This window comes from Podarcis bocagei (genome assembly GCF_964188305.1).
Source record: "Podarcis bocagei genome assembly, chromosome: 10".
NCBI classification, from domain to species: Eukaryota; Metazoa; Chordata; class Lepidosauria; order Squamata; family Lacertidae; genus Podarcis; species Podarcis bocagei.
This window is the reverse complement of record NC_138135.1, coordinates 69,834,925-69,851,500: the sequence shown is the minus strand read 5'-3', so window position 1 is coordinate 69,851,500 and position 16,576 is coordinate 69,834,925. Positions and strand designations below refer to the sequence as shown.

The 16,576-nt window shown below is 39.7% G+C and overlaps 1 protein-coding gene across 2 annotated transcripts in view; it reads left to right on the top strand.

Annotated features, from left to right (window-relative positions):
• Window positions 1-16,576, top strand: part of SLC2A13 (solute carrier family 2 member 13) — a 103,285-nt gene that overhangs the window by 42,388 nt on the left and 44,321 nt on the right. For both annotated transcript variants that reach the window (XR_014012539.1, XM_081211627.1), the window contains exon 5: window positions 15,954-16,117. Coding sequence is in view for 1 of the 2 variants with exons in the window: in XM_081211627.1 (XP_081067753.1) it covers window positions 15,954-16,117 (164 nt within the window). In the remaining variant the exon portion in view is untranslated. The remainder of the gene's footprint in view (window positions 1-15,953; window positions 16,118-16,576) is intronic.

Genomic DNA, 16,576 nt, shown 5'->3' with positions numbered 1-16,576 from the left:
TTTTGCACCATAACACTCACTTTTTTCCTCCTAGGAAGTAAGGGGAAATGTCTGTGCGTCTTATGGAGCGAATGCCTGCGGGTGGCGGGGGGGATCTGCTGCAGTCGTGAGCAGAGGATCCATGGTTCCCCTTCCTTTTCTCCTCCGTGGTTACAAAGCATGGATCCACATGGATCCTCAGGATTTTTGCATTGGGCTACTCCAAACTCACTGTCAGATCACATGTCTGTGGCCACAGCATGAACCACAAAAATCATATATCCACTATTTCGTTTAGAATATTTTTTTCCTTGTTTTCCTCCTCTAAAAACTACGTGCGTGTTATGGTCTGGTGCGTGTTATAGAGCGAAAAATATGGTATTTTATAAAATGTGTAGGCAGTTAGCAGAAGAGACTTGCTATGCCAGTTGGTCCAAATAGGTTCCATTTTATTTTAATGCACGTTGTGCATTAAATTAATAGTCCACAAATATTTGTTTATTTGTTTGACGACTGTGACAACCCACAGTTGGACTTTTTGTGTTAACTGAACCTTCTCACTTCTAAGACACTCCTTCAGTATTGCTCTACAACGACAATAGCAAGATGAAAGGGATACTGGATCCATTCAAAAATTTGACTAAAATATGATAGAGGATAGTGCCCCTTGTGGTATTTTGTATTCTTAATGCTTCAACAAAATGTTGCCAGTAGCATTTCTTTATTCTCTCCACCCCTCGGTGCAATATATAAGCTGGCTAACACCTTTTGAAGAATATTAAAGCTTAGCTAGAAATGACAAAAAAATATTATTCTTGCACAAGAAACCAAATTCTCTATCCAGCTTGGGAACTGCGTATCTTTCTAATCTACCCCTGAAAGGCATCTTACCTATCAGTTCTCCTGAACAAGAAGTAGGAAGAGCTCTCTTTACATATCTCTTACATGTGATCTGATAGCTTATGAATAGTCTCTGAGAAGGTACCTGCTTGAATAGCAAGGTATAGAGAGTCTGGGGAGGAAGGAATATCGCTCCTCTATGCCAACTCTGCCCCAGCTTCTGCCAACCTAGCAGTTCAAAAGCATACCAGTGCAAGTAGATTAGTAGGTACCACTGTGCGCTCTGGCACTCATCACGGTCCTCCGTGCAGTAGCAGTTTAGTCATGCTGGCCACACGACCCAGAAAGCTGTGGACAAACACCGGCTCCCCTTGGCCTAAAAAGTGAAATGAGCGCCGCACCACATGGTCACCTTTGACTGGACTTAACCACCCAGAGGTCCTTTACCTTTACTAGCACATCTATGACCTTGATGGTTCTTGGAGAAGGGAGGATTATTGCCAGTGCAGCAAGTTGCCTGCTTGGTTGCTGCAGGCGACGCTAACAATAAATCATGTGGCAGTTTTCATATGCATGTGTTCCTGAAAAGTCTAGGTGGCATGTTAATTTATATTTTATAATTTATATCCAGTATGCCCCACGGAGAGCCTCAAGGTCCATAAATAGCAACACCCTAGAGGTCCCGGGCCCTAAGGAAGTTAGATTAGCTTCAACCAGAGCCAGGGCCTTTTCAACACTGGCTCCGGCCTGGTGGAACGCTCTGCCTCATGAGACCAGGGCCCTGCAGGATCTGATTTCTTTCCGCAGGGCCTATAAGACAGAGTTGTTCCATCTGGCCTTTGGCTTGGAATCAATTTGATTCCCTCCCCCTCTTTCTTTTTTCCTTTCTCCTCCTGTGATGAGGCTGCATTTTAATGTTTTAATGTTTTAATGTTGTATTTTAATCTTGTTTTTTAAGTTGTATTTCAATCAACTTGTTTTTATTATTGGTTGTTAGCCGCCCTGAGCCCGGCCTTGGCTGGGGAGGGCGGGGTATAAATAAAAATTATTATTATTATCATTATTAGTCTTTAGCAACAGTAGCCTGGTGAAGAGGGACCATTATGACTTCTGCTGCTCTTGAGGTTTGCCTTCTTTGGAAATCTTAAAGCTATGGGCTCCTGGAGGTTGTGTTTTGATATGTCCCTTGTATCCAGGACTTAAGTGTGTTACAGATGTTGTAGTTCTGGGTGGGTTCACTGCTTGCCCTACCAGTAGCTTTGAAAATGACTCCTGCTGTTCAGCATTCATTACTTCCTACCATTTACCCTGTAACAAATTTATATGTGGAGTTCCTCTCCCCCCATTTAGAAAACACATACACAGACAGCGAAATGCATTATGAGATGTGATGCGTGTAATGTGCCTGGGAGTGGAGTGTGGCTTATTAGTAAAATAGGACAGTTCTCTTGGGAAATATGCTCTCATTTTGAATCATTTCACCCTCCTCTTGCTGTGTCTACTTCATCTTAAATATGTCCATTATAGTAGAATAGTTGCTGTGAGTGACACACACATAATTGGAAAATGTTTAACATATATTTTGATTTGAAGTAGTCTTGTAAAAGTCAACTGAATTGTTCAGAAACATAAGTAGGTTTGGACTACTACATTTTCAGAGGTGAACCCTTTTTTGCAAAAAATCTTTGTATATTCCTTTTTGTTCCTTTTTTCCTATGGGATTAATTAAGTTTGGAGATCTAATCATTCTCTCATGTGAGAAAAATAATCTGATAAGGAAATTGTAGCTCAGAGGTAGAAATAGCTGTTACGTTTTGCCTGATTAAATATATAAAAATTAAATATATTGCAGTGATTAACAAAAACAGAGATATTAAATTCTTATATCAACTGTTCTCTTTATTTAAAAAAAAACAAAAAAAACTATGGGTCAAGCAAAACTGTCTAGAATTTTCTCTTTGGGCAGCATCTCATTCAAAGAGTCTGAAATTAAAAAAAACACATTTTATAGTGCAATCCTCTACATGTAAACTACATGTAAACCTATTAAGTTGAATAGAATTTACTTCCAAGTAAGTGGAATAAGATTACAGCCTCAGTCACTTTCTGCAGGCTTTAAAATTCTAATAGGTGTGGGGCTCTTTAGGTTGCTGAACTACAACTCCCATTGACCCTGAACATTGGTCATATTTGCTACGACTCCCCCCTTCTTTCCAGCACTTTGGATCCCTTTGTGTAACTTCCAGAATACACAGCCTTAGATGATGGACCCCTTTGAGACCATGGTTGAGATGGTTTTGATTAACATAAAGGCAATAATGAAATAACTGAGTTCTTAATCATTCCTGAATTATATTTAGTGATAAGGTCAGAGTTGCCACAAAGAGCAAAACACTTTTATTAATCCTTATTTGCATTGCAACAATTATTTAAAATATTGTCTTTTGCAAATCCAAATATTTAGTTTATAACCTGATTTGATGAAATTATGGCGATGGTTTATTTGTAATGGATTATATTGGATTATATTTTAAGGTATTTTTCACTTTTGTGATTAGAATTTCTCCACACTCATAAAGTTGAAAAACTTCTAATGAAAGCCAGAAAACTGCTGCATTCACATGTAGCTCCAGCGTTTTTAATGAAAGTTTGATATTGATCGGATCCAAATGGGATTTTTTGAAATGATGAAATTTTTCAGCTCTCTGAAATGTGCCATGGATAATATGCTGATCTCCTTGAAGTGTGTGTGTTGTCTGTATTTAAAGTTTATTGTTTATTCCTTAAGCAGTACCTCCTGAATCACATTCTATTCTGTCTGGGTCTGCTTCAGCAAAGATGATTGAGGGATTGCAACCTGGGGGAGTGGAATATACCCCAGAATGCTATGTCGATAGTCTTATCTTTCTATACAGTAGCCCTTTTCACATACTTTTATTCTTTATGCATGATAGAACAGTGGAGCTCTGACCACTTGGATTTAATATGTAATTATGCCTAGTTACAGGCACAGAGTCCAGCATGACACTCCAACGACCTCTTGCTTGTTGTCACCAATTTAACCAGTGTAGTTTCTTGGTTGTGTGTATTCTAAGCATCCATGCATCCAAGAGGGTAAATGAGTGTGCAAAAAGCATATGCATACTTGAGGCAGTGTGATTAAAATTAATTTGGCCGTGTCTTTATGGCTTTTTCTGTGTTTGCCTCTTGGATTTGTAGTATTTTTGATATAGAGCCAGTTAATTTAATGATTTAATTGAAGAGCTCATTTCTGTCAAGGAGTCTTTAAAATGTGCTCCAAAATATGCAGATTGGGGTCTAGTGCTTAAATGCAGAGTTGAGAAAGACATGTTCAGAAAAATAAGTGCAGAAAAACACACACACATGAATAAATATAGTGGGCAAAAACTGAAATTCCTGTCATATCATTTACCCCCAGTAGGAAGGAAGCCTCATTTATTTCAACAGAGCTACTTCTGAGTAAAGCATACCAATTGTGTTTTATTCTGCAAAGACAGCACATTGAATGAATGAAATGATAATGAGGAAGGTGCTCTAACAAGCATACCCCAGTATCCTCCTCCTTCTCTTGCCTTTCTTTCTTTCTTTCTTTCTTTCTTTCTTTCTTTCTTTCTTTCTTAGCTCTGGGAGGGACCCTTCCCAAATCACAGATGAGGGCATCCACGTTTCTTCCTCTTAATGCTCAGCAACAGTGATTAAGCGATGGTCATTTGCAATTGTGCTGCCTGAGTGCTGAATCATAATGGCTACATCTGCATGTTGTGTGCTAACTTTCTTCAGAAATGTCTGGTCAACCTTTTTAAAAAAGAAAGAAAGAAAGAAAAGAATCTGGGCCCTGTGCTGGCCTTGGTCACACCAGAATCCTAACCCTTCCACCCATCTGTCTGTAGACCTGCCTCAATTCTGTTACCATTTCCCTTCCAGTTCTTCAAATCCCCTAATAGTCATGATTTTCAACATTCTGTATCGCAAAAGATAGCAATAAGGTGACAGCCCTGGATTTGACTTACTTTTAAACCTTTTCCAGGCCATATTCAGTCCAGATTTCCTCTAAACAATTTATGTTGGTGTAAAGAATGAAGGTTTACACATTTTCTTTGAGGAGAGGCGGCTGAAAGTTGGGATGGCTATCAGCCAGCCTGTTCCTTGCCTTGATAACCCTTCCTTTTAAGTGAGAGGGAACTACGGACTGGCCCAGCACATGCTTTCAAAGCCCTCATCTCTGAGCAGCCTCCTCACCTTAGGAAGGGACATTTTGGAACGCTTGAAGGTATAGATTGCATTGTCAGAAATAGAGGGAATATTGCTACTTCAAAATGTGTATACAATGAAGAATCCTGAGACAATTAACAAGGCTGTGGATGTTGGCTGTTCTTGATCATAACTTCCAGAAGTTAAATTCTGGGATATGTAGCTGCCAGACATTTCCTTTGTAGGTTCCCATGATCACTGAATAATATGCCAAAACAGATGGAGCAGAAGCAAACATTTTAAGTTTGTGTGTATCAGGAGCGGATGCTGCCTAATTAGTACTCAGATGGCATACACATTAATATTACTATGCAGTTAACTACCAGGGCCTAAATAGTAATTTTTGGTACATTTTGTGGGGATGGGGCAAAAATACCCCCAAGATTGAATTAATGTTTGGTGTGGGTGTGGTAAAATCAAATAACCTTTCCGGGAAAGTGTAGGTTTAAAAATTTTTAAGCAACAAAAATGTTTCAACACTTCAAGCAACTCACTTGACCTTAGCATCCAGCAGTCACCCTCACCTAAACATTCATCAGTTTTAGGAAAATTAGTACAGACAAACCTCGGTTGTCTAACGTAATCCGTTCCAGAAGCCCGCTCGGCTTCCGAAACGTTCAACAACCAAGGCACGGCTTCTGATTGGTTGCAAGAGCTTTCTGCACTCAAGCGGAAGCCATGTCAGATGTTCAGCTTCCAAAAAACGTTTGAAAACCAGAGCATTTTCTTCTGGGTTTTTACCGTTCGGGAGCCAAAATGTTCCAAAATGGAGGCGTTCGGGAACTGAGGTCTGATTGTAGTCTTATACTGAATCAGACCACTGGTCCATTTAGTTCAGTTTTTTATTCTGGCAGGTTGCAGCTCTCCAGTGTTTCAGACAGAGGACATTTCCAACCCTATGTGATGATACCTTCTGCATAAAAAACTGATGCTCTATGAGCTACATCATCACCAAAACCCCCACATTCGTTGGATATGAATAGTTCTGCGAAATTGGGGATGATACTCAGTTCAGTTTGATTTCATTTACATTGTGTCTTGAAAGCACAGAATAATAAATTTAATTGGTCTTGTGGCACATTACTTATTACTTACTTATGTTATTGTTGGTGTTGGCAACACTGTCTCTCTCGAAAGACAATGGAGTGTGCTTCTGGGGGGTGAAGTCAGACTCCTGCATTAGCAGCACCAAAGTGACCCCCCCTAGAGTCCAAGCCTGGGCAGGGTATATGGAGGTCCTGGGCTGCCCAGATGACAAAATCCCCCCTCTCTTGGCTTCATTGATGTGGAGGGGGAGCGCATGTGGACTTTATCACATTCACAATTTCCGCTGCGTTAGATCATAGAGGTAATCTCCTCCAACATAAAACCGGGGAGAAGGTTTGCTATTTTGTTTCCCCCAAGGTAAGCAGATAGGTTGTGAATAAAGCCTTTGCAGTGTTCCTACCCAGCAGCAAACCAGCCTCTGCCAACCTGGTCTACTCTGGATACTTCGGACCACAACTCTTGTCGATGCCAGCCAGAGCACTGGTGCTACGATGCTTGCTTCTGAATATTTACCTCTATCCAATTTATAGCCCATCTTTTCCTCCAAGGAGCTCAAGGTGTTCTCTATGCCTCCCCCCCCCCCCGTTTAATCCCCATTACATCCCTGTGAAGTAGGTGAAGCTTAGAGAAAGTGACATATGCTTCAACATTTCTCCGATGAAAATAGGGACATCGTATTTAACAACAACTACAACAATAACAATGTTATACATTGTTATACCAAATAACAATGTTATTTGGCCACCTCCTGAGAAGAGAAGACTCCCTGGAAAAGACCCTGATGTTGGGAAAGATGGAGGGCACAAGGAGAAGGGGATGACAGAGGACGAGATGGTTGGACAGTGTTCTCGAAGCGACCAGCATGAGTTTGACCAAACTGCAGGAGGCAGTGGAAGACAGGAGTGCCTGGCATTCCCTGGTCCATGGGGTCATGTAGAGTTGGACACGACTAAACAACTAAGCAACAACAACAAAGGAAAGCACAGCAATACGTTTGGCACCAGCTGGGCTGTAGGAGTTGCCAGAAGGAGGCGTACAAGGTGCCATCCAACTGTTTTAGGGACTCCACTCCGGATTTGTGTAGAATTGACTATTTAGCCTTTTCTTCTCCTGAATATAATTCCTCAAGGCCGTAGAGGTTTCAGATCAGAGTTTTCCTTCTGCTATATGGGCTACCTTCCCAGGTTATGTAATACATAGAAAGTAATGACATTATCCTTCACTGCCCAGTGGATAACTTCACTTTCTTCCTCATGTGTAGTGAGTGGTAGATAATATCCGAGGACCAAAGGAATAGCAATGTGTAGCCCGACTTGCAGGCGGTTTGCATGAGGTGTATGCCTATGTAAATGCATAAAAGCCTTTAACTCGCACGGGTCTAGATTGTTGCTGCAGATGGCGAAACGGTCTCTAGGCAACTATGCTGAAGAAATGCATGACCCAGATGCTCTTTCATAATGTATGTGAGTAACATGAAAACTCGGGATCAAGTCTGCTATAGGCCATGAGCCACCTCTTGGCCCCGCTGAACGTATTTAGTAAATGCATTGTACACAGCCTGTTGCAATGATATTTACTCAGGACCATGGGAGCAAGCTACACTATGATATTTAAGCATACTGAAGCTTTAGTAACTGTTAGTTTCACAGCTTAGTTTTGTAATGATTGTCACTGCGTGTTAAAGTTATTTCTTATATCAACTCCTGATTCGTAGTTGGGTTGTTTTAATTACTAGTGTGCCCCTACCCTGAAATATTTGGATAGAGAGTGGGTTCTAAATATTTTAATATTTTAATAAATATACACATATACAAAAATGCTATTCAGAACTAACATCTGTGCCTGTTGCTTTAAAATTTAAGATTGGTGGGCACCTAAAGATATGCATTTATATTCTTTATATATAATTAGTCTAATATAATATCTCAATGTTTGATTATGAAAAGAAAACCAGTATTCCCAGGAATTGTCTGGTTTTAGGCTGGCGGCTCTTACTGATGTTAATTAAGCAGTCCTAAAAGTTTAGACGTGTTTCTTTTAAAAAGTTAATTTATGCAAGGTAAATATTACTGATGTAGCACATTTAATTAAAAGTTGAAAAAGGAGAAAATAATGAGGTGGTTTCTGTGTGTGAACTTAAACTTGAAGTGTTCCTAGAATTTTAAATACCTTCACTAGGCTATTCAAGAATAATTTGGTTCAAGAGAATGATTTCATTAGGGGATAACGCTCTGTATGCAAAGAAGTCTGTGCGCTAATGCATTTTCATAATGTTGAGGAATTGTGCAGTCTTTTCTATTTTTTTACTATGTCATCATAGTAAGGGATGTTGGCAGGGGGGAGGGGGACATAGAATGTGTAATTTTAAGGTACCATGGCTTGATTTATCTACCAGTCCAAAAGCTAGACAAGAGCTTTGTTATATACCTTAAATAAGAACAGGAAACCGTCTGCCCATTTCCAGCTCTGCCCATTTACAACTTAGTCCAGTACCACCTAATGACCAAACTATATATTGGCCTTATCCACACAGTTTTAGTTTAGCTGCACTGTGACAATTGAGTATTAAACAAAACAAAACATGCATGGCATGACTTGCTCTCCCTTCTCTCACTAGGAGGCAACCATCTGAAATGGGGAGCCTTTCATTGGCGAACGTTGAGGGTTCTCAAACTCATGTCTTCTGCACTGGGTAACTTGGGGTTCTAGTAAAAGACAGGTGAACATAACAACCACATTTGCACATAACATTAAGCCCAAAGCATGGCTTCCTCAGAATGAGGAGGCAGGTGCGTTGCTCCTCCCATGTTCTTTTGATTTGACATGTCAGTAACTCCAAGGGGTGGATAATTCTAGCTTTCAAAGGTATGTTTGAGCTGAATACTAGTTTGCCCACAAACAACAGCATACATTGTGTTGACTAGCTTATCATTGAAAACAGCACAGGGGCTTTCTAGCACGCCCAACATTTTTGTATTGGGGATATGTGTTCTGAACATGAAAATCTCATCTATGATATTTTACAGTGCCTCTGGTGCTGAATAATAATCATTCAAAGTGTACAATTTTCCTTTTTGGAGAGGTCTGGTGTCTTTATTCTAGATGTATTCTAGATGTATTCTAGTATGCTTTTGTCACCACAATTAATTTTCAAATGTGGAATTTATTTGTCTTAGTCCATTACAATGTATATGATGATTATGATTATGATTATGATTATTATACGTTTATTTATACTTCACCTATTTCTCTTATGGGACTCAAGGCGGCTTACAGATTAAAAACAAGAACCTCTCAAAAAAAATCAGAAAATCAATAATTAAAATACAATTGATAGAATTAAAACTCTATACATATATAAGATCCGTTTAAAAACATACCAGTGACTACAATAAAAACAGCAGGGCACCAGCTCTTTAATTAAAAGCAATCAGTTCCCAAAAGCCTGTGGCAACAAGAAAGTACTCACCTGCCAGTAGGACAGCAAGGAGGGAGCTGGTCTAGCTTCTTTAGGGAAGGAGTTCCCAGAAGTCTGGGAGCAGACCACTGATAAGGCTGTCTCCCATGTCCCCACCAAGAATGCCTGAATATTGTGAATGTTCTGTTCAGGATTCAAGCATAACCATACCAGTCTAGCAGTAGAAATACACAGGTATGTCCTGTTGTCTTGCCTGTTTCTTTATTGAGTGTGGACATGTTTCTTGCTTTTTCTTCTTTTATGTCCTTGTTGTCTAATTTGTATTGTGGGTAATGCACCATTGACAGGTTGTTTAGTTGCATTATAAAATTTCCAGTAATAATAATAACAATTTCTCACCAAAGTTGGCTGTGATTTTTTTCCTTTGCTAAATGATATCAATAAATAGGTGGCCTGCTGTGTTGCCCTCTTTTGCTGTTGTCACTAAGAAATTAGGATAAGGTTTATAGGAGAGATGTCTATTTACTCTGCAGCAGATTGCCTTAGCTGATAAAATGGTGTTTCAATCCGTACTGGTGATTAACACACGGTAGTGACATAATCTTGGATTGTTTTCAGACTTCCTGTTTGTTCAAACAAATGTTCAACAGTGTTTGTGGGGAGGTTAAACAAGGTTAGACTGAGCATCAGTTCTAGTTGCCGGGAGGTTATAAAATGTTGTGTCAAGCAATGGTTATCCCACACTTTCTAGCACATTTTCCTGTCACTCTCCTTCAGCAAAATGTTCAACTTTGGTGGAAAGGGGGTTTGCTACACAAGAGCACCAGATCAGCTTTAGTTATACAACCTGGATTTGTTGGTATGCAGTTGAATTCCACCTGAACATAGCCCTTAAATTGGTTTAATGTTTCATATTATTGTATTCATTTATTTATTGTAACTGTTAAATTTGCTAGACCTTTCACCAAAAGCAATAAATACAACGGAGTACTGGAATGGATGAGGCACAATCCATTCTGTTTAAAGATTGTGTAGATGTGCAGCAGAGGAAGACACGCCACATCTGAGAGAAGAGTAGCAAAGATTAATAAGCACTCTGATGAAAGAGGTAGAAGTAAAAAAAAGAGATACAAGTTAAGTGGTTTAGCATGATTCCCTATACTTGACTTGAACTAAGAGATACTCATACATGGCCGCACCTTTATCAAGCTATCTGGAAAATCAAGGAAGAGTTTAAAAATAGCTGTGCGGTAGCCACTAGACGAGGATTTTGTCTCGGCAAATGGATTCAAAAACCACATTAAGGATTGAACATGGTTATATTGTCACAGAAAGCATTACTGAAGCAATTTAGATGATGCTCCAAACCAAGGGTTTCTGGTTCTGGTTTGAATGGAAAGCAGTAAAGCATAGTTTGCTAACTGGGACATCACAGCAGAATGTCAATATCAAGGCCGGAAATAGAAAGTGGAGTTGCATATAGTGGGGAGAGGTAGTATATGGCCCATCAGCTTGTTCCTGATCCATCATATCATGGTTTGGGCTACAGGATGGTCTGAACTGAGCTAGTGTATGTGTTGCTTTCTTCTCAGAATTTCAGGAAATTTTCTATACTGATGTGCATGTGCAAAAGCCCAGCAAGATGGTGAATGTGTTACCTTTAAGCAGGAGTGGCTAATCTGTTCAACTCCCATCAGCCACACCTAGCATGGTCAACAGAGAGTTACAAGTTAGCCTCATCTGTCCTAAAGGGAAAAAATAAATTCAATAATCCTTAAGAAATATAGTTTACCTTTACTGGATCATGAAAGTAAGTCTGCATGACTATATTAAATACACTATCCATTAATATATTACAAGACCATTGTGGGTTCTTTTTGTGTGTGTGATAAACTGATTTTTAACCTCACGTGTTGAAACAGTTGTGGGACAGTTTTTGCTACTCAGGAAAGAAATATCTTGCTGCACATAATGAATGGACTGTACTCTTTACGTTCAGCTTTTTTTCAGTTACCAAGCTTTAAATGGAACACTTTCAGTTCAGTGATTTTTCCCCTCCACCCCTCTCGTTCTTGTCATATATCACTGCCTTGTAAAATGTTCCTTTGGTTTGTGTGAGACTAACCTGGGCTCAGTGGTTGCAAAATTTGCAAGATAGCAGCACTGTTTTCTGATTTGTGGAAATGGAGGCGAAGAATAGCCAATAGCTGGGTTCAGACACTGGGTTTTAGCATAATGTGAATCAACCGACTTGTGTGCTTCAAACTTCCCCTCTCCTTCTGACAGGAATTGTATATATTAACAACATAAACTTGATTTGGTTAAGCACAGTCATATTTGAACAGCATTTTGAATTTCAGTATCTCACTGTGTTTCTACAAGATACCTTTTTTTGGAGTCAAATGGATAAAATAGTCCCATAAGAATTGGTATTTTGAAGGCAGAAGAAGGTACATGAGTCAGTTATAAAACTGCTTCAGTTCTTTTCTAAAGCTTTAACAATTTTGCTAGAGTGCTGCTTGTGGTATCATTTTGCCTTGAGCTGAGTTCGCAGTTGAGTTACAAGTTGTGGGGAAAGCGGTTTCCTAGACACTTTCCTAAACTGTGTTAATGTGTTAAAATTTTGCTCCTGCTATTTTTGCATTGTAAAAGGTATGTAACAGTATCATGTCTCTAAAAGAGAAACTACTGTAACTGCTGAAAGGTGGTTTTGCACTGGGAACATTCATCCTATTTAACTGTGATTGAAAAGTCTGTCAAACCACTGAAAAGCCAACTTCATTAAGAATCAGTTTGCAAAAGATGCTCCTCCTATAAAGAGAGGTTAAATAATTACATATAAATGAAGGTTAAATAATTACAGAGTTAAGAAACTAAGAGGATGACAGCATCGTTTTCACTGAGGAAGCACAGTGTTCACTTGTTTGGGTTTCATATCCAGCAATTTGATGAGCTAAACAGAAAATCTAAATTATGAATGATACTGACATTTGGGATTTCCTCTTTCTCTTACCTGCGATGACACAGTGACATCCAAAGAAATAGTTTAAGATTTCAGATTGAGGATTAAAAATTGCAGGCAGTAATTTTGAGCCAGATGTAATTCATAGGAGGGAAGGGACTAACAAGCGCATATTACTGAAATGTCAATATGTAGTGAGCAGGAACATTTGAAAAAGGGAAAGAGTGGTGATTGTTCTGAAATACATTGATATATAAAATTTACCTTTTCACTCCTGTAAACACATTTTAAAGGTCTGCCTTTCAGCCATTGTCTAATTTGCCTGTAGACCTTAGTCTTGTCTCCTCTTTTGTCCCAGTTCCAGTGTGTCTATTGTTCCTGAATTGTGTTCTTAGCCTAGGATACTTAGTCTGTTCATTCCATCATGTGAAAGCATGGTTGCTTGTGCTACATACAGAGCTGATACTTATAGGTGAGAAAATGTCTCAAAACCACCACTTCCTCAGAGTATACTGTTTATTGTGAGGGCTCCCTCTGGCGGTCTCTGCTACCAACTCTGAGAAGTATAAGCAGCTTTGGCTTGTCCACTGGAATCGTTTTCAATTTAAAAGTTGGAGCATCTGAGAGGACTTCTATCAAGAACAGTTTTTCTTTTAAGTGTCCTTAGTTGAGCAGGTAGCAGCTGTCTGTTTGCCAACTATGCTTGAAAATGAAGTTTAATCAGTTAGACTTTTGTCATAGTCAGGAACTGATAGTGATTTATTCCAGACATAATTATGGCTTAGCATTATGTGCACTAGGCTGGAGTGCCCATATTTCCCTTTTCTGCTGCTCTGGTGTAGCTGCAAAGAGATTGGAAGCTCTTGTTTCTGCTTTCAGGCAACTCTGGTTAGTCTTGCACTGGGATGGAGGAGCTGTGGCCCTCCATGTGTTGCCATGGTGAAGGAAATTCAAATCCAATAATATCTGGAGGGCCACAGAGTTTCTCCATCCCTGCCTTAAACCATAGTTAAGATGAACCACTGCTTTTCTGAGTTCAGATATAATGAATAATTCTGGTTATCTTGAAACAGATGCAGACCCTGCCAATCTGCTCATGGCTGTGTCAGGGAAGAAGGGAGAATATGAAATAGGGACGAATTCACTATGGTTTAAGATTGTGTCTAAACAATAGAGACCCTTTCTTGTGAATAGAAGGCTAAATGGAAGCTTTGTCACAGTTTTCTTGTGGAAAGCACAGATAAATTGGATCTGCAATCAGACCCCTGCCCTGAAAGCAGGAGGAGAAGGACTAATGTAATAATAAGGGGGAAAAACATGAGCAGAAAGGAGGAATTGGCTCTGAGAGGCTTTGAAAGTACCAGCATCCTTTGGTATTTTACGTGATGGTAAAATAGAAATGATTTGGTATTCCAGGATATTTCAGTTATAGCAGAACAAAAGATCACAACCATTACGTTTCTTTGGATCATAAAATATTTGTGTGTTGATGAGATGGCATTTCATACAAATGAGGTGCAAACTTAAAATGAAAGCTGGACTGCAGCATTTTGTTTGCTGGTGACTTCATCAAAACTTGAAAGATTTTGCAATTTGGAATCAAGAATTTGAATGCTTAAATAATTCTCACTAAAGTATTTCAGAGTGATAGCATTTGTAGTAGTAATTTAGAAATCCATTTTGAAATTTGACATGCAATCGTGTCATAAGAACACACTACCAGCCGTTTAGGACAAAAAGGAATCCCTCTGCTTTAAAGGTTGGCTTAAATTGGTCATGTCTAAGCATAAGATTTCAGACCCCCTAAAAGTTTATAGCACTTGTTAAATTCAGTTATTTTGAAATGTGTACTAAATAGACGGCTCAGCAGACCCACTAGTGACAAGCGCTTTTATCGCCTGCAACAGCAACACATTTTGTTTGAATGCAGTATAGACACTGGAAGAGTCTTTTGTCGTCATCAAAGGCCCTTCTTTGTGTTCCTCCTCCACACGAGGTCCAGAGGGTGGCAACATGAGAATGGGCCTTTTCTGCAGTGTGTTGGGTTGAAATAAGCGACAGACGAATGACAAGTGTCATATGGGAGGCATCTGCCGAGCATGTCTCGGGAAGTCCCTTTTATTGAATATTACAGCATTGCCACATATGTGCTTGTTGCTGATTGGTTAACACAAATACAATGCAAGGGTTGCATATAGGCATTAATCATCAATAGATTAAAGGTTGGGAAAGGGAACACATGGTTGGACAGGTATGAAAACCTCATTATTAAACTATTACTAGTGATTGATATTGCAAAACTTAAAAGAGCATAACAATCGCATTCCGTAGATGTGGTCAACCATGCATTAAGAACAGGTCAGGGCATGATGTTTCATGAACTCAATGTGAACTAAACATTCTAGGGTGGATGAGGAAGGAATGCTTCAGCTTAGAGCGGTTTGCCAGACTCATGTGCAGAAGTAGAACTTCCCATCAGCAGTGGCTCCCTACTTGTGGATTACTCTCCCCAGGGATTCTCACTTGGCACCTTCATTACATATCTTTAGGCACGAGGCAAAAACATTCCTCTTTTCCCAGGCCTTTGGCTGATTAAACAATCTATGCCCTTTTAAACTGTTTTTATTTATTACTATGGAATGTATTTTTATGTTTTTATATTGTAAACTGTCTTGTGATTCCCTGATGAATGGCAGTATAGAAATTATAATTTAACTTACAGGAGTTGTTGTTTAGTTGTTTAGTTGTGTCCAACTCTTCGTGACCCCATGGACCAGAGCACGCCAGGCGTTCCTGTCTTCCACTGCCTCCCGCAGTTTGGTCAGACTCATGTTGGTAGCTTCGAGAACACTGTCCAACCATCTCGTCCTCTGTCGTCCCCTTCTCCTTGTGACCTCCATCTTTCCCAATATCAGGGTCTTTTCCAGGGAATCTTCTCTTCTCATGAGGTGGCCAAAGTACTGGAGCCTCAGCTTCAGGATCTGTCCTTCTTACAGGAGTGGAGAATAGCAATTAAGAGTTTTTAATTCTTAAGTTTATTATGAATTAACACTCTTAATTGGTGTCACATTCTCCATGGCAACATTCCATCCTTTCTCATGTTCTTCTGTAGGAAGATCTCTCCAGTGTTGTCCCCAACTGGCCTCAAAGCAACAAGGATTTGTGAGTGTCAGGAGAACAGTGTTCCTAGGACATGTGTTGGAAATTTCAGAGCCTTTTAAGCAACAAGTTTCTGGAGTCTCCCGAGTCAAGCTGCCCAGCAAAGCACAGGACGTGTTCAGTTCCTTAGTGCCATTGTAAAAGAAAACATTGTAACTGCCCAAATGTAGAAACCTCATACAGTACTCTCCATAATGAAAACCCATATATGAAATCATTTTATCATTGACCGAATCAGGGGCAGTGCTTTTTATTCTCTTTTATTTAACATTTCAGGTATTACAGTGCCACCATTATGCAGATGTCTGGTGTTCAAGATGACCGGCTTGCAATTTGGCTTGCTGCAGTGACAGCATTCACTAATTTCATTTTCACTCTTGTTGGAGTCTGGCTTGTTGAGAAAGTGGGCCGGCGAAAACTCACCCTCGGAAGCTTAGCAGGTACAACTTTGTGTTAGTTCTCTTCATTATTGTGCGACATGTTGTTTCAGGCCAAGATGGACAGCTTAGAAGAAAGTTTATTGAGACAGGGAAATGCAGTAACGATGGCAGAAGATTGCTCTTAAAGCTTCTTAAATTAACAAGCCAAGTTGGTGTCTGTAGGTTTTGGAAGAGGCAGTCCTGTGTTGATCAGGTGTGGCATATTTGGGGTTCTTTTGGATGAGTTGCCTCTCTGCAGGTTTAGAATGAAAGGTAATAAGCATATATGCCCCCAAAAGCATGTGAACAATCAAATTATAAAATTGTAGAGTTGGAAGGGACACCAAGTGTCATCTAGTCCAATCCACTGTAATGCAGGAGTTTAAACTACAGTGGTACCTTGGTTTACAAACTTAATCCGTTCCGGAAGTCCATTCTTAAACCAAAGCATTCTTATACCAAGGTGTGCTTTTCCATAGC